At 35.1% G+C, this 25,141-nt stretch overlaps 1 protein-coding gene across 2 annotated transcripts; it reads left to right on the top strand.

The window, feature by feature from the left end:
* Nucleotides 1-291: 291 nt before the first annotated feature.
* LOC109095645 (periostin-like) lies at nucleotides 292-21,967 on the top strand. 2 transcript variants are annotated; one of them, XM_042765088.1, is made up of 26 exons: nucleotides 292-501; nucleotides 964-1,062; nucleotides 5,149-5,213; nucleotides 5,764-5,921; nucleotides 6,132-6,293; nucleotides 6,929-7,075; nucleotides 7,244-7,385; nucleotides 9,825-10,037; nucleotides 10,218-10,352; nucleotides 10,696-10,844; nucleotides 11,097-11,233; nucleotides 11,500-11,630; nucleotides 11,723-11,853; nucleotides 12,846-12,948; nucleotides 13,151-13,218; nucleotides 13,360-13,405; nucleotides 13,547-13,579; nucleotides 15,485-16,318; nucleotides 17,138-17,197; nucleotides 17,501-17,593; nucleotides 18,704-18,763; nucleotides 18,860-18,919; nucleotides 19,008-19,037; nucleotides 19,471-19,557; nucleotides 19,640-19,681; nucleotides 19,890-21,967. In XM_042765088.1, exons 1-26 carry the CDS (start codon nucleotides 383-385, stop codon nucleotides 19,892-19,894), a joined length of 3,309 nt encoding a protein of 1,102 aa, XP_042621022.1. In that variant the 5' UTR covers nucleotides 292-382; the 3' UTR covers nucleotides 19,895-21,967. The 2 variants fall into 2 exon arrangements, with proteins under 2 accessions (XP_042621022.1, XP_042621021.1); XM_042765087.1 differs by having other exon boundaries at nucleotides 17,138-17,203; nucleotides 19,890-21,966.
* The last annotated feature ends 3,174 nt before the right edge of the window (nucleotides 21,968-25,141 follow it).

The raw sequence follows: 25,141 nt of genomic DNA, 5'->3' as shown, positions 1-25,141 counted from the left end.
AGCTGTAGTGATAAAAATGTGCAATGTTTGCAGAATATATGCATAAATGAATCTAAAACATGCGGCATATAATGTGGATATTTTATATGTAATGCACCTAAACATTTCCAGATGATCATACAATTGTAAGACCCTCCGACTCTCTTCTTTCTGTCTCCATAAATGTAGAAGGTCCTTCTTAGGCGTGCAGGGTTCTCATGGAGGGGGTGGATCCGTAGGAAGCAGGTTGATTCTCTCTCTGTATTAATCTCCGTCAGTGTGTCATTGTGTGTGTTTGAGACAGAAAGAGAAGGGGAGGGCTGGTATAAAGGCCGGTTCCCTGTTGCTTGCTCCCACTCCATCTGTTTTTTCAGTGGGTTTGATCTGCAGGGGATACTCCAGTATGATACTCCTGTTTACAGCCACCTTTACCATCATGGTGCTATCCTCCCTGGACCAGGTGGAGTCTTCAGCGTATGACAAGATAGTCACACACAGTCGCATCAGGGCTAAGAGTCAAGGGTAAGGGTTGATTGTTTTAAGGGTTCACCTTTGCCGGCTGGGAACAAGGTGATCAGTTTTGTTAACATTGTTGATCATATCAAATGTAGAATTACATATTGAAAATATGGGATTCAAAATGCTATTTAAACCTTTAACATTACATAAAATACATAAAATACATAAAATGATTTTGCACCATTTCTTGGTTAGTAATCAAGTATGAAAATTTGTGAAGTGTACTATTTGAACTTGTGTAAATCCTGATGCTTTTTTCTGCCTTTCACTCAGATTATGCAGATATGTAATATTTTTTAATGAAAAAAAGTATCATCTTGCAAAATGAGATTAAGTGAAAATACAAAAGTACTCCCACTGTATTATATATTAAGTTTATCTTATATACAGTATGTTGTTGCAATTTAACAAACAAAGTGCATTTAAAAAATTACATTTAAATATACAGTATTTAAATTTTTCCAGGCCCAATGTGTGTGCTTTGCAGCAGGTCATGGGGACCAAGAAAAAGTACTTCAGCACATGCAGGAACTGGTACAACAAATCCATCTGTGGCAAAAAGGCGTAAGTTATCCACTGATTTTTACTCTGACCCTCTCTGCTTTAGCCAGGTTTCTGCCCATGGTCTCATTAGAGGTCACAGGTCACCGCGAGACAGTGCCTTTAGTTCTGAAGGTGAAGGAGCGTCATGTTGGTGCTGGATTACATTGGTTAAGCTTGTTCAGTGCTTTAGGGTGTGTTCAGGGAAAGTGAATGAAGCAGAAGCCTTTGAAGCTGTTTAGTACTCTTCATACAGATCTGTTTTGTATTAGCAATGATTCAAGACAGTTGGATTTTTGCCAAAATAAGGTGGCCCACAGCATAAATACTCCCTAGAGCAATATGATTTCTGATACATAAATAATATAACACTTTGGAGCTCTTCTCCCAGCTTGCAGCAGGATGAAACAGCAGATGTCAGCCGAGTGGATCTTACTGTACTTGTTTATGGCAGATTAACCGCAGTTCAAGTGCGCTGACTATGACTTGACATGTTTATTGTTGCTCCAGTGGATTCTCTCTCTGTTTTCTCCTCAAATGCCACAATAATTTACTGCATGTTCACTGAGAGGATGATGTAAGCGTGTTTCTTGGCTCTATGAGATCGTGATGGAGGCCTCAGGGACTGGTGACCAAAACTTTTAAAGCTCATCTCAGCCTTTCCACTGGCAGAGATCTGTTGTGTGTGAAAGAAAAGGGAAAAACCTTTGGCCCCAGGAAATGTCTGTGTTTGGTTGTGCAGGTTTTTTCTGTCATTCTTGTTTTTTTTATCTCCATATGTTCAGTTTCCATGTTTTATTGGGACATTCCATAGACGTAATGGTTTAATACTGTACAAATTGTATTTTCTTTCCCCTTCCCCTAACCCTAGCCCTCACACAAAACTTTCTGTGCTTTAGATAATACAATAATAATAATAGTAATAATAATAATAATAATAATTCTGTATGATATAAGCTGTTTTCCTCATGGGACCAAAAATGTCCCCATGAGGTCCAAATTTACTGGTATTACTATACTTCCCCATGATTGGTCCCCATAATGTAGGGAATACCAGGTACACACACACACACACACACACACACACACACACACACACACACACACACACACACACACACACACACACACACACACACACACACACACACACACATAGACATATTGATACTGGTCAAAAGTTTTTTTCTATGTTTTTGAAAGATGTCTCTTATCTTCACAAAGTCTGTATTTATTTGACTATAATTTTACTTTGAGTATAAACAGTAATATTGTGAAATATGATTGCAATTTAAAAGAACTGTTTTCTATTTTAATATATTTTAAAATGTAATTTATTTCTGTGATGTTAAAGCTTCTGAATTCTTCAGTGTCACAGGATCATTCTAATATGCTGATTTGGTTGTTATCAATTATGTTCAATTATGTAATCAATGTTTCTTTATTTATAATATTTATAATATTATTTATTTATTTACTTATATAATTCATACATTCAAAATATATGTTTTATATTTTATCTAATACAGTACAGTACATTCATGTATTTTAGATGTGATTGTCCAGTTGTACAATTCTACAATTAACTGTAATTTTTGGGGCCACTGTATATGTGGGAAAATTTTGTATGGGTGTGGTCTCAGTACATTTGTGTGTGTGCGTGTGTGTGTGTGTGTGTGTGTGTGTGTGTTTGTGTGTGTGTGTGTGTGTGTGTGTGTGTGTGTGTGTGTGTGTGTGTGTGTGTTTAATCATGCAGCAGGATGTCCAGGAACCTAAAGGACAGATTCTTCTTTATAGCTGTAGTCTTCAGACATACATTGATTTTGGAAGAGAGAAACCAAATAAAATATTCTCAGCTACTTTTTAAGCTTTAAATAATTTTATAACTGTTGTCCTCAGTTTAACCTTCTCACGAGAGACTTATAGAGAATTATAAAGAATTACAATGAGCCTCCTATGCACTTTAATCTATCTTCTGTGAGATTTATGATACAGATCTATTCTCATCCTTTTCTCACCTGCGGTGTTGTTTTTCTCCTGGATTTCTTCCAGCATATATGGCTGCTGCCTCTCTGGTCACTGTAGGAAACATATGAAAACAATTTTGAATGTGTCTACTGGGAGGTCAATAATAAAAACACGAAACACCCCTGCCTGGCGTCTCTCCGCAGTTCCCCCTGACTGAACTCTGGGCAGCAGTAGGTCCAAAGCTGCACATTGGCCGCATTGGGGAAAGTTTGAATCAGGCCTCTCTCAGGGGTCCTGCTGGCTTACTTTTTCTTTCCTTCCCTGACACTGAGAACATTGTTCAGTGTCAGGGGATGAACTCATCCACAGCTGCAATGTCTGTGCCTCCAGACACTATCATGATGATAAAAAAGAGAAACAGAGCAAATTTTAATCTGTGCAATGTCAGGTGCATGCTTCCAACCATTTCGCTGTCTGACAAACAGCAGGCCTACATGGCATAATAATTCTCAAAACCACAGATCTCTCGCTAAAACCAATGATGAACGACATTAGTCACGGGAGAGTTACATGCACGCCATCTGAAGACAGCTGTTAGAAAGCCTCTTTGCTCGCTTTTAATGTATTAGAACAGCCTTTAGGCCAGTGGCCAACATTCAGATTAGCGTGTTTACTCTTAATAAATATCTAAAAAGATTTAGATTTAAATGTAAATAAAATAAAAATCATTTATACAAAGTTAAGACATTTTGCATGGAATGTTGATTTTGTTTTCTTTACCAGCCTTTTCCCACATACTATTGAAGAGTTATGTTGTTGTTTTTTTACATGGCAGTTCACTTTGATATCTCAGTTGTTTCTTCTAGACATCATTGATATTAAATGAAGAGCTATTTTTGAAAGTTTTTTTTTTTTTAACTAATTGATTTTTTTTCTTTCTTTGAGGAAAAGGCTCCAAATGTGTCTCATCTCAAGTTTTTGGAGAGGTATACTGGACTTAGATTTGCCAAACTACAAGTCTGGCATCAAAAGTTAAGAGATTTCAGTTTAAACTCAGGAATTTGTACTCGAAAATAGACTTTTTGTTAATTTGTCTGCTACTTTCTCATTTTTATCAGATTTTACATTCCCTAAGGAATATAATGAGAAACATCTAAAACAAAGTTGATACTTGCATGAAATGTAGCTGAGACCACCTTTTGAGCAATAAAATATTCCTCTGAGAGCATTTATCAACCTGTACGCTCATGATGACTTCAATAAACCGCTGCAAATTTTTCCCCACTGCATGCCAGATAGAGATGCCATTACTGTTAAAAATAAACACCAATCACACTCTCAAAACCGCCCATAGGCAAGTGACCTCACATGTTTCAGACAGTATGCTTTCTCTCTTAGGGCTAGCTCAGATTTGGGTTGTTGCACTCTTATACTGGCAAATTTTTGAGGATTGGCTGATGAGATAATACTGTGGAAGCTGAGGTTTAGTTTCACTGTCAACATTCCAAGGAGACATTATACAGGAATAGCCTTTTGTCTTATAATAAATGTATATATGTTTGGTCTTTGAATGTGTACAGAGAGGGCCTTTTGGTGACTTTTTTCATTTCATTAAATAGTGTTTTCTTAAGTCTTAATATAATGACTTATAATATAATGACTCTTAAGTCTTAATATAATGTAAGTCAATATAATGACAGTAGATTATGTATTATCTATGTACGTTTTTTACACATTTACATCTTATTTTAATCTTATTTGCATATATATATATATATATATATATAATGTAATTTATTTTTATGTATGTATATATATATATTGATTCCAACAGTTTGTGAGACAATTCAGTTTATAAAAACTGCAAAAATGTTGGGGAAAAACACTAAATTAATAACAAATTCAGATAAAAGTCTAAATGGTTAAAAAAAAAAATTAACAAGACATGCTTAAATGATTAATCACGTGAGTTTTCAGGACTTAATATGAACAAAATGTCAGTTCCTTGAAACAACGGAACAAATTTGGTAGGAATAAAATATTTTAAATTCTATAGCTATCAAAGACAGTTATCATCTCAGCAACATCATTTGAATATAAGGTTTATGATACTGTTTTTATATTTTGACTCTTTCTATGCAGGGTGGTCTTATATGAATGCTGTCCAGGTTATATGAAGTTAGATGGGAAGCATGGGTGCCCCGCAGGTCAGTATTCATTCTTTCCATCAATAGAAATATTACATAGTATTTTATATTTTCTTATGAGGTTGCTAGTCTGAGTGGTTGATAGAACATTGCTATATGGTTGCTTGAGTGTTCTGAATGGTAACTATGGAAATTTTACTTTATTTTTGCCAAGCAGCATGATTTGAGGTGTCAGCAGGTCTGTAGTGCGCGTGCCCAAGATTAATACATATGATTATGTTTACTGCTAAATTGTCAATCATCACCAATTATCACACATTTGACTTCAGTTTAAGGTCATGCTTAAATCAAATGTCAGTTTACTCATTGGCAATGAGTTCAGTGGAGGAGAACATTAGCTTTTGTTCTCTAAACAAAATCCAGACCCAGCTGGCTGTACTTATGCATGAGTTTAATGAGCCACAGCTAGTCTTGAACAAGGACTCGAGCTTCACATCATGTGAACGGAGCCTGAGTTTGGAGTATGTGCTGTTTTGTAACTCTATACTGAATCTAAACTGTGCATGAGACTCTTTCGTTTATTTCTGTTAAATTTTGCTCCATCACCCAGTGGCTCCTATTGACACTGTGTATGGCACCCTGGATCTGGTGCAAGCCAAGATCACTCAGCAATACTCCGATCAGTCCAAACTGAGGGAAGAACTTGATGGAGCGGGATCTTATACAATGTTTGCACCCAGTGATGATGCCTGGAAAGAGTTAGATCCTGTAAGTCAAATTCCCTGCCACGTTATAATTCATTCAAGCTGCAGTATTTGCATGCTATGTTTTAAAATCGGTGATCCAATGTGTTTGGTTATTATTAAGTGAAGAACTGAATGGAACTTATTAAAAAGAAATAAATTGAGGAATATGCCGTCATGCCGTCTTTCCCCAGTACAAAGCTGTGACATTTTAATGTTGATTCTCTATTTCCAGGCATCAAACGCTGCCTTGGTCAGTAGAAACACTAAGCTTTACGATGCACTCTGCTATCACGTGGTCAACAAACGTCTTCTCACCAAGGACCTGAAGAATGATATGATCCTACAGTCCATTAATGACAACCATGACCTCTATATCAATCACTACTCAAATGGAGTATGTTTCTCTTTTCTTCAAATTCATTGTGTATGAAACGGTGTTATTTAAGTATTATTTATATGTTGTTATAGTATTTATAAATGTATTGCATTAGCTTGTTTTAAGATATATTGTAAGTTTAATTTAATTTTAGTCATTTTGTTTTGTGCTTTTGTCATTTTTATTTATTTTTAAGATATTTTTTGTTTCTTATTAGTTTAGCTAATTTATTTTTATTTTAGTTTTTGTTGTAGTATTTATATTAGTTTGGCTTAAACTTACTATTATCTTTTTTTTTCAAGATTTTTAAAAAAAATTTTTCAGATTTATTAAATTAACAATATTTTTCTTATATTAACATGTTTACAAATATTTTTAATTTTAGTTAACAATTACAACATTGTTTACACCTATAAGATTGTGCCATTATTTACTCACTCTCATGCCTTTCCAAACCTGTAAGACTTTCTTTCAACTGTGGAGCACAAGAGATATCTTCAACTATTTTTGTGCATCTACTGTAGATCAATAGAGTCCAAAACAACATTACTTGGATTCCATAAAAAACTTTTTACGGATGAATTTTTGGATGAAGTATCCTAAATTAAACTACAGTTTTAAAGTGACTAAACTCTTTTTCAACAATTTTGCAGGTTGTCACAGTGAACTGTGCCAGGATCATTCACGCCAACCAGGTGGCCACTAATGGAGTTGTGCATGTTATTGATCGGGTCATCAGCTTCGCAGTTCAAACGATCATGGACGAGATCGAAACCAACGATGATCTGACAACACTGAAAGTGCGTTTGATTATACCTATGGTTTTGTAAATGAATATGACTTATTGGAAGCTTTCTGAATAGCCTTCTGATAGGAAGCTATCAAAGATGAAAAAACATTCCTCAGCAGGGGCATATGATTTCAGAAAGTTATCTAGGAAAACATTTTATTTATGATGTCTTTTATAGACTGTTGCTTTGAGATCGGGTCTCCATGGTCAACTGGGAGAGTCCAAACACTACACACTTTTTGCTCCAACCAACGAGGCCTTTGAAAAACTAGACAGAGATGTGCTGGAGAGACTTATGAGTGACACAACTGTACTTGAAGGTAAACATAGATCACAACCACAGAACATAATTTAGACAGTATAAAGGAAAGGAATTGAGTTGAGGTGGAAGGAAGCTTTATGCACTACAAGTATAGTAACAAAACTGTTACTGTGGCTTCATAACAAAGTAAACTTCAGAGCAAAAGTTATTACTTTATTTTTTGTTACAGTAAAGGTTTTTATAATGTTTCCAAAGATTTCTATTTCAGATAAATTCTGTGCTTTTGAACTTTATATCAAACAAAGAATCCTGAAAAAAAAGAAATGTATCACTGTTTACACAAAAATATTTAGTAGCACATCAAAAATAATAATCATGAATGTTTGTTGAGCAGCAAATCAGCCAAATAGAATGATTTTTGGAGGATTACATGACACTGAAGACAGGAGTAATGACATGTGACACTGCAGAATGGAGCAGTGAGATTATGATTATTTTTTTTTGTATTTTTAGGTATAAATTCAGTTATTTTATATTGCAATAACATTTCACAGTATTACTGGTTTACTGTATTTTTGATCAGATAAATGCAGCTTTGGTGTGTTTAGCATATAAGATTTATTAAAAAACATTGAACAGCCGGCCACAAACTTTTGAACAGCAGTGTATGCGTGCACAAAGCATGCACAGGATGAAATAATCACCTGAAAGACTCCACAAATGCAGTCCAATCCAAGCAGTGGCACATTCTCAGATGGCGAGCAAACAACAGATCTGGCCGCAGCCACACGGAGATTCAAAACCAAGTTTGGTCAAGACCTCTAACGGTTCATGATGGGAAATGCTTTTTCTGATTCTTTCCTGATTCTGGTTTTCCCCATGAAAAAAGAAGATGGTCTCATTACAAATCTTATCTGTGTGATCTTTTAGATGGCTGAGATTATCATCATAGCAAAAGCAGTAAAATGTGGAGACCTATATTCAAAAGCAAAGACTAGCTTTGAAGTAAACATTCAGTTCTTCTGAGGCCAATTATCTCAAGACCCGACTGATGTAAATGGCGTGTGAAAAAACGCAAATTATTAGAGCAGATCAGGCAGTAGGATTCTGGTTTAAAGGTCTACAGCACACCGATAAAAGGAAATTTGATTGATTGATTTTCATGTGTATTTTTTTCTACTTAAATTAGATTTTTCAGCATGCCTCATGCCTCAAGACCACACAGATATAAAATATCAGCATTACATCACTTCAGGATCTTTGGCCCTGTCCAAATGAGTCACTTGATGTGGACCTGTGGTCTCATGGACTTTGCTTGCATGTGTACATGATGTCCACAGGACCCTAGAGCAGTGGTTCTCAACCTTTTTGACTCCAAGGCCCGACTGTCCAAGACAAAGGCCCCCCATGTAGGGCCGGGTATTTCTGGTACTTCTCCAGTAATGTAATGAAGCTTATTTTCAAATATTTTTGTTTACAGAAACTATGAGTGGCAATATCTTAATTAAATAAATTCATAACTAGAAAATTATATATTCATTATAGAAATAGCTTCTTAAGATTTTATTAATTTTCTTGACTTTTTCATGTAGAAATCATGCTTTGAAAATTCCTTCAAATATACAAATTTTGTAAGAATGTGGGAACCGGGGCCTCATTAGAAGCACAAATGAGCAACATTTTAACTGCTCTTTAATTATTACATCACTGAAATGAATTAATTTATATTAATTACTCGCAGAAAGCAATAATCATAATAATAATAATTACACTTGAATTTAAAATGAAGTGGAGATTTAAAAAGAGAGGTGCATTTATGAACTTTTCTGTTTATACAGACGTTTTTTTTGTTGTTGTTTTTTTGAGGAAACTAAATGTTTAACCATTTTAGCTTACTTTAAAGTTTGCTTAGTATTTTACAAAAATCATTTTAAGTCAACTTGCGCTACCTTGGAAGTGTGCTGTGGCCATCTATTGGTTCTCGGCTCCCTGACTGAGAACCATCTCCCTGAAGTGTCCTACTTGTCCCCTTTGCGGCCAACATTCACTCTCAATGCACCATTGTGCATTAATATAGGCCCCACTGCTGACTGTTACCCAATACCCCATGTGGTTAAGTGTAGAAGTGTAGATGAATAGGACCTGTCTTAAGAAGGTGGTTTTGATTTGGATTTTGGTTCGGTGAAGCACTTAAAGTTGTCAGCTTAAACAGATGCAGGAAATTGGCAAAATACGCTCAGCTGCTGGGAAAGTGATATAACAGTTGACATAAGAGTCTCAGCTCACCACCACATTGCCTCTGCACAGGAAGAACTGGGTGGGTGTCCCATTGGACAACATGAGCTTCTGTGTTTTTAATTATCTCTAGTGGTCTATATCTTGATGCTACTGGACTGTGATGATAAAGACATCTTAAAAGTTTAGGTCACTATACCATTTATCTTTCAATCTGTCACTTAACCGTTCTCCATCTCTCTTGTTCTATTTATTTTACAAGCCCTTTTGAAGTACCACCTCCTGAACTCAGTGCAGTGCTCTGAGGCCATTATGGCGGGCTCCGTCTATGAGACTCTTGAGGGCAGTAATATTGAGATCGGATGTGATGGTGAGAGTCTCACAGTTAATGGTATCAAAATGGTGCTGAAGAAGGACATTGTCACCAGCAATGGGGTCATTCATCTGATCGACCAGGTGCTCATGCCTGACTCAGGTGAGACTCTGTAGTTACCCAATGGGTTCAGTCTGACTTTATTTTATCTTAAAGGGACAGCTCCCTTTAAAAATTACATCCTTATGTCATACATTTGCATATATTAAAATATACAAATGTAATGTCACTGATAGAACATCTAAATCTACAGTTGTGATCAGTGTGTATCTTGTCTTGCAGCCAAGCAGGTGATAGAGCTTATAGGCAAATCTCAGAACATTTTCAGTGACATGGTGTCTGAGCTTGGCCTGTCTGCGGCCATGCAGCCTGAGACCGAGTATACTATTCTTGCCCCACTGAATGGAGCCTTCTCTGGTAAGCTGACCTTATGATTCTATGAGCAAAATACAAGATGTTTCTACAGAGATAACTGTGAACGCCATAATTGTGTGTATGGTCTAAAGTATGGTTGGTTGGTTGATAGGTTTGTTGGTTGTTTGTATTGATAGATAGATAGATAGATAGATAGATAGATAGATAGATAGATAGATAGATAGATAGATAGATAGATAGATAGATAGATAGATAGATAGATAGATAGATAGATAGATAGATAGATAGATAGATAGATAGATAGATAATTATTGGTACATTTTTAAATGCCTCACAGTCCAGGTTAAAATGTCACATTAACGTTGTGTCTTCAACTGTCATGCAGAAGAGTTAATGTCCATGGATCAGCGCCTCCTGAAAATTATTCTGGAAAACCACATTGTGAAACTCAGAGTCTCTCTGAGTGACCTCTACAACGGCCAGCTGCTTGAAACACTGGGAGGAAAACTGCTCAGAGTCTTCATTTATCGCACGGTGAGAGAGAAAGACATAAGAGAACGAGAATTAGTGAAAGATTAGGGACCTGGTAACAATTATTGTGTAAACTCCATGAGTGAAAACAACCACTTTATAAATGTTTATTGCACTGGTAGTTACATTTTATGCTCTTCAGATAAGTGAATAGGCTTTAAAGATGTCCTTCTCTAACTAAATTTGTTTTAATACTCTGCAAAGTCTCCAAGGCACAACTATTATTTCATTCTCCTTTTTATGTGTGTGTTTAAGGCTGTGTGTATTGAGAATGCGTGTATGGTCAGAGGCAGCAGGGAAGGCAGTAATGGTGTCCTTCATCTCATGCGATCACTGATTCAGCCACCCGAGACAACCATCTACAAGCGGCTCTTGAAAGACGGACGCTTCAAGTGAGATTATCATCATGACTTAATATGATTAATATTATTTTATTAACTAAACTGTAAAACTGTAAAGGTAACAAAATAAAATGTAAAAAAGAAATGCTGCAGAAAAACGTAACTGTAAGTTAATTTACTATATACACTGAAAAACACTTAATTTAACAGGATAATCTCTGTATGTTATTATAAATTCTATTGACATATTAAATAAAAATGACAACTATTTATTTATGTATGTACAAATAACTCATTGGCTGGCTGAATTATTCCAGAATCTTCCTGTCTCTGATGGAGAGTGCTGGACTGACAGATCTACTGAAGCAGGAGGGATCGTACACACTTTTTGCTCCTATCGATGCCGCCTTTGACACCCTGACAGAGGAAGACATCACTCTTCTGAAAAGTAAACCTTTTATCCTCTATTTTTTTTAGATGATGTCAACTTTTGCTCGGTCTGTTTCCTCACAGTGACATTATGAATATTCTGTTATCCAGGCGACATCAACACCCTCAGGGCGATCCTGCTCTACCACTTTAGCAATGGTGTGTTTATTAATGGAGGCTTGGAGGGTGGAGTGACTAATCTTCTTAAGACCATTCAGGGCAACAACCTTCAAGTGCTGTCTGTAAGTACACTTGAAATTGTTATTTTAAGATAGGATATTTTATCGGTCAGGTTTTTTAGGCACTAACAAACCAACTTTATCTGATTAAATACCATAATTAGTGAAAATGTAGAGATTTCCAAATGTCAGCTTTATCCCAACAGTGATTATGATAAAGATGTCCCATAATTAGCTTTTCCAGTTACATGCATAATGCATAAAGGCATTTGCACACTCCATAAAAAAACTCTGAAAGAGTGACTTTTAAATTTGAGCCAATACAAACATTGTGGTAGCACAAGAGAGGAAGAACCTGACATGTTTTTATCGCCAGACAATGCAATTACACGTAGCACAAGTTTCCTGTGTCTGTTCTAAAAATTCCATGAGCCACATCCAGACCATTCACTTAAATCCTTTAAAGGAAACATACCAGTATGTTAACACTGAGTATGAAGCTGACTTGATTATAAAAAACAAACATCATCTCATCCTAATTAGGACTATGAGCATTTCTCTTTCTGTGTTTGTGTATAGCTGAAGGTTTATGGCACAGGGCATTTTTGTGTGTGAATTTGGAGCATTGCTACAGCAGTAAGGTCATAACTTCCAGACAGTTTGCTGCCATAAATCAAACTCATAACTCAAATCTCAGAAACGCCTCTACCCATAACTCCCTCTAAAAGCTGGAACAATGGGTCTCCTAATGTCCAGACACTTCCTTTGCAGAAAACAGATATCAGCACTGTAAATGTAAAATTACTTTATACACAGATATCTTGCTAACAGAGCCAAAACAAGGAAGTGACCTCTTAATAAGATGTCCTGCAGTTGCATTTGTCTGTATTCAAAGAGTTTCAAAGGGTTTTATAAGGCTTGCATAAGTCTTTGACAAGAATTATGTCTGTAATATATATATATATATATATATATATATATATATATATATATATATATATATATAAATTATATATGCAATATTTTATAAAATAATATATTTCTATTACACTCAGGTTAACAACTCCATCCATGTAAATTCAGTGGAGGTTCCAGATTTTGATCTTATGGCATCCAATGGAGTGATCCATGTAGTGAAGACCATCTTATATCCTCAAGGTATATTACCATAAGTGTTTAAGGTGTAATATTTTGGAGGGATTTAGAATATTTTTACATGCAGTAAGTCAGAATCAATTCCATAGATGGTCCTTATCTTCAGTTTACCTGTTTTTTCCATTCTCATATAAATGTACAATTCCTGAGACATAAGACACAGTCCCCAGAGCTTAATAAATATTTTTTTTACCTCATTTCACAGATCTGCCAGTTGGCCATGAAGACATATTGATTCTGCTGAAGAAACTCATCAGACACATACAGCTGAAGGTACAGCAGGACACACATCATATCTGAACACTAACTCATATAACAGATCCATCACAGTCCAGTACATCACCGAACAAACACACATATCACTTTATAAGTTGGTTCTATTTTTATTTTATTATTTTTTTTCTGTGTGTGTAGTTTGTATCTGGATACACCTACCATGAGATTCCACTTACGTTCATCAGTAAGTTCAATTTCATCCCTCATTCATGATTTCTCTCTTTAGGTTTCACAGAAAATAATAACATCATTAACAGCATATAGATTACATTTGACATGCTTTTTTATAAATTGTATTAATGTAATATTGTATTTTGCTTTGTAGAGAGGACTATAACTACTCATGTCATTGAGAAAGGTAATACATAATTATTTTATTTTACTATTTTATTTTTTATACTACACCTCTAAATGCTAACTCTTTTTGTCATTCACCTACCCATTTTATACGTCCATAAGCATTTATTCAGTGTATTTGCGATACTGACCCCCTCGGACAAGCCTTTCTCTGCCAGCCGATTATTCCCAGCATCACTTTTAGGTAGCCTATTTGTAAAATTGTGTATTTACTCAATTATTATCCAATACAACAACAAGCCTGAACTTTGCCTCAGCTGCAACTCAAGAAAACCGATTCTTCATAGAGATGTATGTCACTTTACAATCAAGAGACAGTATGAACTAAACAAAGAAGGGTTCAATTGCAGTTACCTACTTCTTCGATCCCTAGTTTGTCTGTAATGTAGTCTTTTATTTTGTGCAGTTGTTTCTTATATACAGTCTTTTCACACTGTGTTTGAATTCCATCATAAAACACAAAGTACCTTTTGAGCCGAGCCTGCAATCAAAAGCCTCACAATCCTGATACACAGCCAGTTGTCTTAGCTCATCTTTGGCAGAATATATTAATTTATGTTTTATGAATCCAGCAGTAGCATGAAACGTGACCCCTGTTGCAGTGTCTAGAAAGAAAGGACGGCCTGGTGTTCATTAACACTTCTGACAGCGCCAGTGACTATTAATTAATTGGTTTAGACTCCCATTCTCATCTTTGATCATTTACTTGTGATTCATATCAGTAAAAGCAGCAAGGAGAAATGGCACAATGGATTCAAAAACATTGGAAGTAAACCTAACTTTAATTTATTCAGCATAATAGCATCATAAAAGACAGTCATACTTCATGCCAAGAAAAGAAAAATGTCTCTAAACAAAATATTATTCACAAATACTGATTATTGTAAATGTCCTGGGCTGCGTTTCTCGATAATGATTGATCTTAGAGCTCAAGAGCGTTTTCTACGAGTCATTATAGTTATTGTTTCACGTGTGTTTCCCAAAAATGCACATAACGCAATCGCACGTAGCTGTGCTTTAAGTGCTACTTAGGAGTCGCTATCCATTTGTCAAGTGCTGAAATGTCACCTTATTGAATGGCTCGTAATTGTAGTACACACTCGGTTATTGAAATGTTAACCTAATGCTGCGTTCTAGACAACTCGGATATAATAACTATTATATTATATTATATTATATTATATTATATTATATTATATTATATTATATTATATTATAGTGTATAATATTATATTTTACATAATAATATATAATATACTTTATATACAGTATATACAGTATATATATATATATATATATATATATATATATATAGAGAGAGAGAGAGAGAGAGAGAGAGAGAGAGAGAGAGAGAGAGAGAGAGAGATGTTATTTCCGGGTCCAATACATGGCTGGTTTTCGTGCACGTCAGCAAGTCACTGACAGATATTTTTTCCCCAGTCTTTGAAGCATATTTCCTAATTCTTTCATTCATTTTTTTTGTTCAGTCATTTAATTTAGATGTGTATTTCTATTTGTATGCCCTTTTTAACTATTTCATTTATAAATTAATAAAAAAAAATAATTAAAAATTGAGTAATAAAGTGTACGATAAAGTACAATCAAATCTTTATATTATAATCACATTGCACTTGAATAAAGTTAAAGGAGTAATCTGCCGATTGTCCTGCAGGTAACCGCATGAATCGGTCTTCTTACGATGCACTTTAGGCTTTACGATTACACCAGAGCACTTGTAGATCTACGATGATTTTCAAGTGCTACTTGAGTTACGATGCTTTTGGGAAACAGACTGTAATATCAGTCGTACGATAATTTTTACAAACTTCTTAGGCTTACGAAGCTTTTGGGAAACGCAGCCCTGGTCTTGACATGCCTCCTGATGGGATCTTTACCTTTCCCTCAGGTCCCAAGGTCAAGGTGGTGATTGGAGAACCAGGCATCACCACAGTTAAACGAGTGATCAAAGGAGATTCGAGGGTCACCAAAGTAAAAAAAGGGACTGAAAGAGATCCTAATGTCACCAAAGTTCCAGGAGAACGTCGTGGAGATCTGAGCTTCACCAAAGTTAGACAAGTTGTTGGAAGAGATCCTAGTGTCATCAAAGTTACACGAGTGATTAAAGGAGATTCGAGTGTCACCAAAATAAAAAAAGTGACTGAAAGAGATCAGAATGTCACCAAAATTCCGGGAGAACTTCGTGGAAATCTGAGCGTCACCAAAGTTAGAAAAGTTGTTGGAAGAGATCCTAGTGTCACCAAAGTTACACGAGTGATCGAAGGAGATTCGAGCGTCACCAAAGTAAAAAAAGGGACTGAAAGAGATCCTAATGTCACCAAAGTTCCGGGAGAACTTCGTGGAGATCTGAGCGTCACCAAAGTTAGAAAAGTTGTTGGAAGAGATCCTAGTGTCACCAAAGTTACACGAGTGATCGAAGGAGATTCGAGCGTCACCAAAGTAAAAAAAGGGACTGAAAGAGATCCTAATGTCTCCAAAGTTCCAGGAGAACTTCGTGGAGATCTGAGCGTCACCAAAGTTAGACAAGTTGTTGGAAGAGATCCTAGTGTTACCAAAGTTACACGAGTTATCAAAGGAGATCCTAGGGTCACCAAAGTAAAAAAAGTGACAGAAAGAGATCCTAGTGTCACCAAAGTTACACGAGTGATTGGCAGAGATCAGAGCATCACCAAAGTTGCTGAAGGAAATCCATCCGTTACAAAGATCACAAGGCTCACTGAAAGTATGTACCAATTTGATTAAAGGAAAAGTTCACTCAAAAAATGAAAATTGGCTGAAATGTATTATAACTCATCCACTTCATGGATGGCATGAGGGCATTGCTTCATTGGAACAGATATGAACAGAAATTTAGCATTAGATCACTTGCTCCACAATGGATCTTCTACACATAAATGGGTACCATCAGATTGAGAATCAAAACAGTTTTGTGATAAAAAAACATCACAGTAATCCACATGACTCCAGTTCATTAATTCACGTCTGTGAAGTGAAAAGTTGAATGTTTGTAATAGAGTTGGGCCGATAGACGATGCCATCTGACAGACATCACGATGTTAAGCTGACATCTTGATCCCACCCATTGTCTTGTCTGAATCCGGATAGAAATATGCTCAGAAATATCCAGCATTTGCTAGGGGAAAACAGTCCAAAACAGTTCTTAACTGTGGGTTTTGATATGAAAGGACCACAGAGGATGGACTTTTCACCTGAGAATTATTATATAGCGCTATTATGGATTATGGGCTGGTATTTTGGACAGGAGTGACAGAACTCTTAATGATGGATTTGTTTCTTACAATCATGCAGCTTTTCACTTTACAAGACATTAATTGATGGACTGGAGTCACGTGGATCATTATTTTTATATCAGCTGTTTGAACTCTCATTCTGACAGCACCCATTCACTGCAGAGAATCCATTGGTAAGCAAGTGATCACTGTTGAGTGAACTATTCCTTTAAGTAGCAAGGCTAATTTTAAAATAACAAACCTCTGTTTTTTGTAAAGGTTTTATTTGTTCATTCTTGCCTTTTGCTCAGCTCACAGTGCATCATCTGATGGTGAAATTGACACTGAGGGAGAAACCAAGAGACTCATGGGTGAAGGTCATTAATTTTAACAGCTTGATTTGGTTGTGTTGTTGTACATTGTAGTGCATTATTACATTATTTTTTGTCCAAGCTGTCAAGGGTTAAAATCGCCATTGTTTTTAGCAAACATTTGAAAACAGATTCAAGTGCAGTAGAACTGGATTAAAAAGAGACACTCAGCATGTTCAAGTCTGTTCTCAAAAGAAAATAGACAAGTTACCAATACAGTTTAGATCAGAATGGCTGTAAACAAAGTAGTTTTTGATATTCTGTCTGATAAACATTAAATCATTGTGTGTCCATGTGTTGTAGATATAACCAAAGTGCAGACGTTTCAAGGTGGTGACGTACGCATCCTCCAGGAGGAAGATATCAAACAAATCACTGATGCAATCACTCAGGGAGGTTGGTCAAAGAGAGTTTTGAATGAGTTATAGTTGACATAATAATAATAAATGTCTATCCAAGCCTCAGTGCTGCTGAAATGGTAAAAGTTTTCCTTTATCTGGCATTTACTGCATTCTATACTCTATTTTAGTGTTATTTGAATATTATTTATATATTATTAAAATATTTTTTTTTAATTCATTGTAATTTAGTTTAAGTTTTAGTAATTTTGTTATATGCTTTTCTATTTTAGTTTTTCTTTAGTTTTAGTGCTTTTAACTTATTTTATTTTAGATTGTTGCAAAGGCAACGTTTCTAATTTTCACTTAAGTTTTTTAATTTTAAGTTTAATTTAATTCATTTATAGTTTATTTTATTTCAGCTTTATTTCAGTCAATGAAACCCATTTTCAGTTTCAGTTAACAACAACAACAACAACATTGTCTAGGATACAATTGTATATAAAGGTTGATCAAACTCTTTGACACTGAATTGGGAAGCCATTCACATCTGAACCAAGAGACTGTTCTTAAATCTTCCCCTTTAGCACAAATTTTTCAGATATATCTTTCTCCCCTGCCAAACACTTTTACCCATAATCCTTGGCATATGCAATGACCATGTTCTTTCCTGTACTGTTTTTTTATGCAATTGATTCAAACATTAATTTGATTTATGATTTTGAAGGGCTTGGGAATCTGTAAGACTTTTTTGTAGCTTCTTAAAGACCTTGACATTTTTATTGAGAGTGTCTGTTAACATGGTGATTCATCCTTGTTTAGTAATGTTTAATGTTTTTTTGTCTGTCTAATTTTATGCCCATGGATTACAATCTCTTGTTATGTAACAAAATAATGCCCTGTTGGTTTTCCCATGGCTCACACTCATGACTCTACTGCGGATGTTCTTGATTTAAGTCCATACTCTTTGGTCTTGATTCATTCTTGGCTAGATAGCACTAATGATTCAGCTAAAATAAATAATCAGTTTTAGAACCTTTAAGCAGTTCAGCGAACGTAAGATTGAGGCTTTCATTATTGTCTATTACTAACTGATTTGGCTTAGGGTTGGTTTGACTTTGACAGAGGTTTGTTCATCTATTGTTCTCATGTCTCCCTGTTCTCAAAGGTGGACCGGGGATCACCACTATAACTAAAGTCATCAAACCAGGGGTCAAGGTTGTTGAAAGTAAGACCTAATAAATCAAATGATGATATGATGTGAGTTAGGTTTTGTTCAGATATTTGTGTCACTGATATTTCTGACTTCCCTTTATGCATAAAGCTGAACCAGCACTTACCACTTTGACCAGAGTAATTAAGAAAGACCCTCAGATCACTGAAGGTGAGACACAATCAAATAGTGACATGATGTGGTTTAACTTTTCAAACCAAATCAAATGTTCATCTTTTTGTGCTCAAAATTGCACCAGGGGAAGACACTGAACTGCAGATCATTGAAGGTAAGAAATGATTTTATACTTCTGATCTTAGAGATTCATATATAAATATATATATATATATATATATATATATATATATATATATATATATATATAAATATATATATGTGTGTGTGTGTGTGTGTGTGTGTGTGTGTATGTGTGTGTGTGTGTGTGTGTGTGTGTGTGTGTGTGTGTGTGTGTGGTGTGTGTGACGTGTGTTTTTTTACAATCTGTAAAAAATAATAAAAAAGAAACAATTCATATACATTTTTCTTACTGTACATTATAAAGCTTTATGCATAAAATTATTGATTGATTGATTGATTTTGTTTCAGCTACTTCAATTATAATCATAAAATTCATATATAAAAAATATGTGATCATATCTGCTTTAATTTTATATATAATTTGCATACATGCTGAATTTCTTTCTTTCTTTTTATTCTTTTAGGACCAGATTACTCAAAGATTGTAACTTTCAAGGACAGTCCAGACCTCCTTGAATCAGAATCAGAGAGAATCACCAGAATCATCAAGGGTTAGTGGCTTCATAATTCTGTGTGAATAATATGAGGATGGATCTAATGCCCAGGGTTTAATTGAATTATTTGTCTCCTCAGAGGGCCGTTCTAAGACACGAGCTGCCGTCAGACAACCACAAGGTATGTGTTTCAGCTCATTTACATCTGATATATTCTTAAAGTAATTTTATTGCTATTTTTTATATATATCAAATGATATTTAAAACACTATAGCATCTTTTGTCATCAAACCCAACTTTACCCTAATCCAGACCTTTATAATACATAAAAGGAAAATGAACCATAGATGTGTAGATTATATCAGCTTTGTTTCTGTGTGTGTTTGTAGACTGAAACACAGGATCAAGGCAAAGAGTGAGAATGGTCAACCATCACTCCAGACCCAGACAGTGAGATGAATGGGGGCTCACTGTACCTGGAGATCCAGCTAAAGTGAAAGACAGTGTTGTAGAACAATGTGTTTGTCCTGCAAATACACTTTTACTACCAACCGCATTGAATGTTTACCCATTAGAAACCAAAGCAGTAATATCTTAGATCTGTGTGGCACACACCCCACTTTAACTCAGATAAGGGGTACTTGAAATAATGGTGGTTATAAAGAGACATTGGTCATTTTCTTTTTTTTTTAGCTGTTTATATTGTTTTTTAAATATATATACTGTATGAGCCTTGACATTGAGCTTGTGGTGCACATGATATTTTGTGGTGCTTGCATTCAAAGACATGAATGCGTTTTCATCTTTAAGGATCAGCAAAGCTTTGGCTGTTGAGTTCACTTTAAGTTATGCAGCTTGTAACTTTCCATCTGTTTCTAATTTTCTGGTAATTTTTTAGGAATTTGTTCACGTCTACATTTTTTACATTTGTTTTTTTTTATTAGATGTGGGGGGGGGAGGGGTTATAGTAGAAATTCAAATTGTCACATTGAAATATGCTTCAATGGAGTTAATAATAAAATTAAATATTTTCTGTTGTTTATCTCCAAAAACTTTTAAACTATTTCAGTTGATGAATCATATAAAATACTAAACAGCAGTGTGAACTGTCCTGGGACATTGTGCTGTGACTTTTAGGCCCATCATTAGCAGTCATTCTCATCATATACTTCATGAATATGATGCCATTGACTGCTAATGATGAGCCTAATGATAATAGTCATCACCAACCATTTGAAAGTACGAAGTCACCTTTGAAGTGACTGATTCTCAGTCTTCACACATTCTGCTATCAATTTGCTATTCATCTTGAGTTTAGTATGAACTAAAAACGTTAATCCCTTTATGTTCTTGTTTTCAAATAAATTGCATATCAGAAATGACATGACGTGAATGCCAAAACTAACAAAGAAACACGTACGTTGACATAGGGGATTATGTAGCAGCATGCACGCCTTTACATAAAGACATATGGATGTCTTCATGTTTCAAAAGGAGTAAAGCTTTGCTCCTTAATATAAACAATCTGAATCCCCAGACTTCATTGGGAGGAGAAACTTGTTAAGTCTGGCAAGTTGTTTTAGATAGTGTATATACACTCTTTAAACTGAATGCGTCACCCTATCATCCAGTTTAAAGCTGTCCATTGTTTGCACTGCATGGTCTAAAGTGGAAGCTGCTAAATCATACCAAATATTGATCCAAATGATCCACTAAAACTAAAACCATAAAGAAACATTTATGTCACTATAAATAAAATGTTAATGGAAATCAAATAGAAATCTCAAATGTATTTTATTTCTAGTTTCACATTTTCATAGTTCATCTGTTTATGTACTACAACTGAAATAAAAAGTAATAAAAACTTTATATAGACAAAAAATAAAAATGAAAAATAAAAAATATATAAATTCTCATAAAAAATATGCTCAATGATATTAAAATAACACTCATTGGCAATTAATCATTACCTTGTTCCCATACGTTTTGAAAACATCCACTGAATCTTTTCATTCCTCAGCAATATTAGTGCAGGAGAAAGATCTGTGAGTATTGAAAATCACTTTAACTTTAATCTACTTGTTAAGTTGATATTTACATTATGGAACAGAATTGCTTTTTTTTTTTTTTTTTTTTTTTGCCATTGCTATTATTTATATTAGTGATTTCAGTGTAACCTTAGATAAATCTCCTTTATCAGTTCTTTGTGGAAATGTCATGCTATTGGATCCCAGTTCATCTTTAGTGAGCCAACAACAACTGACTTGCACTTACAGTATAAGGACAAGATTAAAGGCCATTTCTTTCTCCACACATCTGCTACAGAGAAATTCTTGTACTGTGGCTGAACTTGCAGGTTCACACATGTGTTCTATTATTCTCCATTCGTGTGCTCTAGCATGGGGACATTTTTGCAGAGCGAACATGATTTCTCATGTTTGGAGAGATGACTGAGGAGAAACGTGCTTGAGTATCTAAACAATACATATCCAATCAGATTTGGATAATCTTATAAAACGGTCTATTATGAATAGAACTGTCCGTCCATCCATCTTTCATCCATCCAATCATTCATCCATCCAACATAAGCCTCAACGGATTGCAAAAATAATGTTTTCAAAAAAGTTTGCCAGAACAGTCCCCTGCCTTCCATTGGTTGGAGCAACAAGTAATCCCGCCCCCAAATCACACTACCAGTTTTATGTTTAAATTATTATTAGATTGGGACACAATAAGCACACACACACACACACACACCAGTATATAAATACATCAACAGAACTATCACAATGAATATCTGGTGTAAGTTTTGGATTTCTATATGTTACAGTCTATAGGAGTTTTTACGAGAGCAAACGAGTCATAAAACATATTGAAGCGGCTGTGGTCTGTTTCATCATGGGGCTTCAGACCTTTTAAACACAAGTAAATAACTGTACTTCTGCTTCTTGCTGTCACTGAACGTTATTATGGTCTTAAAGAAAAGTAGCATTGCCACTTACTGGACCGGTATACAGCATTTTTTAGTTGTTTTTGAGGATCCATGGGATCCGTGTGAACAATTTCTTCTGAATGCAAAACTTTTCAAAAGCACATTAGTACATTACTGTTGTGTAAACATACTTTAAATTTTGCAACCAATTTGCCAAAATGTTAAAGAGATAAAAATTTCCACAAAAGTATGTTGAAACACCCCAACACATGTCATCATGATGTATTTTTCTCTAGAAGGGCACAGCAGGAAGTTTATTGTATAGTAGTAGTAGAATGTGCAGCGAATCAGTGGCTGTAAGGTCAATAACACAAATCTGCAGAGTCTTACACAAAGCTGTAAAAATGACTGATGGAGTGCAGCTTGTTGCCAATATGGTGACTTCGCTGTTTGTTCACTACACTGGAGGCCGCAATTCAGAGGAAAATGTGCTCTCTTGTGACTTTCATGTCAAGAACTGTTCTCGTGATTTGACAACTAATGAACACACTTAATAGACACTGGCTTACAGCCATACTTCACTGGAAGCTCTGTGCAAGTTCTTAGAGATCGAATTTAACAAGAAAAGAGTTGTGAAGAGGGACTTGTAACACACAACACTACATACATGTTCATGCTTGCACACCACATTCAAACTTTTTGTTTTATTTTTAGTTATTAGGTTATAAGTTAAGTTATTAGTTTAGTTATTAACTGAAATTTCACACAATGTGTATGGCTTCTGGAGACTTGGAATAATGAGCACGAGAAGTATGGATTACTGCTATTTTCAACCTGGTCTCATAAAAATATGTACCTCCGTGCACTTTTTATGCAACACCGTTTTTGTTGCGGTTCAGAATTCAAATATCAGGGGACTGTCGCAAAAAAAATGTATACTCTACCATGTTGGAAATATTCCCTACATCGAACTGTGCAGGATTTGAACCGGAGCTCCTCGCCTCTCAAGTAGACTACATCTCCGTAGCTACTCCATGAGCTACCGAACAAACCTAGCGAACAAACCCATAGATATGAAGCTGGATATGTGTGATGCTAACGTTCAAAAGCACCAGTTTTCAAATCTCCCAGCATATTGATATTGCTTTGAAGACATAACATGATATACTTCAAGTAATTATGTAAAAATTCCGCTTTATTAATCGAAACTCTGTAAATTTGTGTGAAAAGGAATAAAAGGAGTCGGTTTTTTTTTGCGTGTTGTTTTTTTTTTTTTTGGAATGTGGTGTTATGTGTTTTTTTTTGTATATTTTTCGTGTCTCTATAAAGTGTACCATGCCATGAGACCAGGTAGGCTATATTAGTTTTATGTGCCATGTGGATACAAATTGAATTGTAATTTTGTTGTGATTTTAACCTTATTGACTTCTTTGACTGAGAACTTCATGTTAATCAATAATTTTACCGCGTGTCTCTTGTGGATTTGTGTTTTAATTGGAATTTTCTATTAAGCTCTATAAGAGGCATTTTAGATGTGAAGCAGAAATAACAGAGCGGACATGAAGTTCAGCTTCACAGCTCTTGGCTCATTATTTTACAAGTCATATTTGAAATTCCCCAGCTGTGCACCATACTGAGAGAATAAATGAACTGATTTGAACTTCATTTCTATGACATTTCATATTCAAACAACACAGCTTTAACATTTTGGTTTGTTTCACACTGAGCTCTGTGTAATTCCAAATGGATCACCCAAAGTTTTTTTTTAATTAACTAAATGATGTTTGTGTCTGTAAGAGGCTGTAGTTATTTAATGCACCAAGTAAATGAATGATTTGCATTTTTCGTTTTTGAAATATATGAAGTGCAAACCAGTTCTACATTTTTTGTGAGCTGAATATGTCGGTGGTGGATAACAAAGCAGTAGACATGAATTCATTTGTCATCTGTTATAACTATCTCTTGGGAAAATCTGATGAAACATGATATGTGAGAGGTGATAATTATATTATGTTATATAAGTGCTTTTTTTGTCCATACAAATCACGTCATTAGGGTCCAAAATTGTTTTGAACCCCACTGACTTTCATTGTAAGGACGAACTTATTTTATGTTCCACAGAAGATAAAGTCATACAGGATTAATATCTGACATTAGGGTGAGGAATTTTTGAGCAAACTTTCCTTTTAAAATGACTCACAACAATTGTAATAGAGTTTCAAAATGATCTCATTCCTTTTCATGACATTTGGAAAGAAAAAGACTGCCTTTTATTTCAAATCACATCAGCTCAGTTCTTCTGAACTCAGGATCCCAAAAACTCCTAAAATTACAAACCTTCAAAAATGGAGCCATAAAAAAACCAGGCCCTAAAATATAATGTCTAGGTTTGTGATTATTGCCATTGCTCATGTTCTGAAAGGCAGTATAAATTCCAACATACATGTACAGGCTTATTTATTGCCCATTAACTAGAGAATGCTTTGGCTTTAGTGTTATTGTGCATTTATTAGTGAGGATAATGGATGAGATACAATAGTAATCCCTGTTTTAAAATATATCCATGCTGTGCATTATGTTGGGATGATACTGAATCCAAATTGCACTCAGTTCACAGTGTCTCCAAACAATCACAACACAAACTGGGATGTAAAAACATATGGATCTGTAATTAACTCTTGGCACAGTCCATATTTTGGCAACCATTTG

The sequence above is a fragment of the Cyprinus carpio genome, chromosome A10 (assembly GCF_018340385.1).
Source record: "Cyprinus carpio isolate SPL01 chromosome A10, ASM1834038v1, whole genome shotgun sequence".
NCBI lineage: Eukaryota > Metazoa > Chordata > Actinopteri > Cypriniformes > Cyprinidae > Cyprinus > Cyprinus carpio.
Note: the sequence above shows the minus strand (reverse complement) of the source record. Positions and strands in the feature narration are given on the sequence as shown.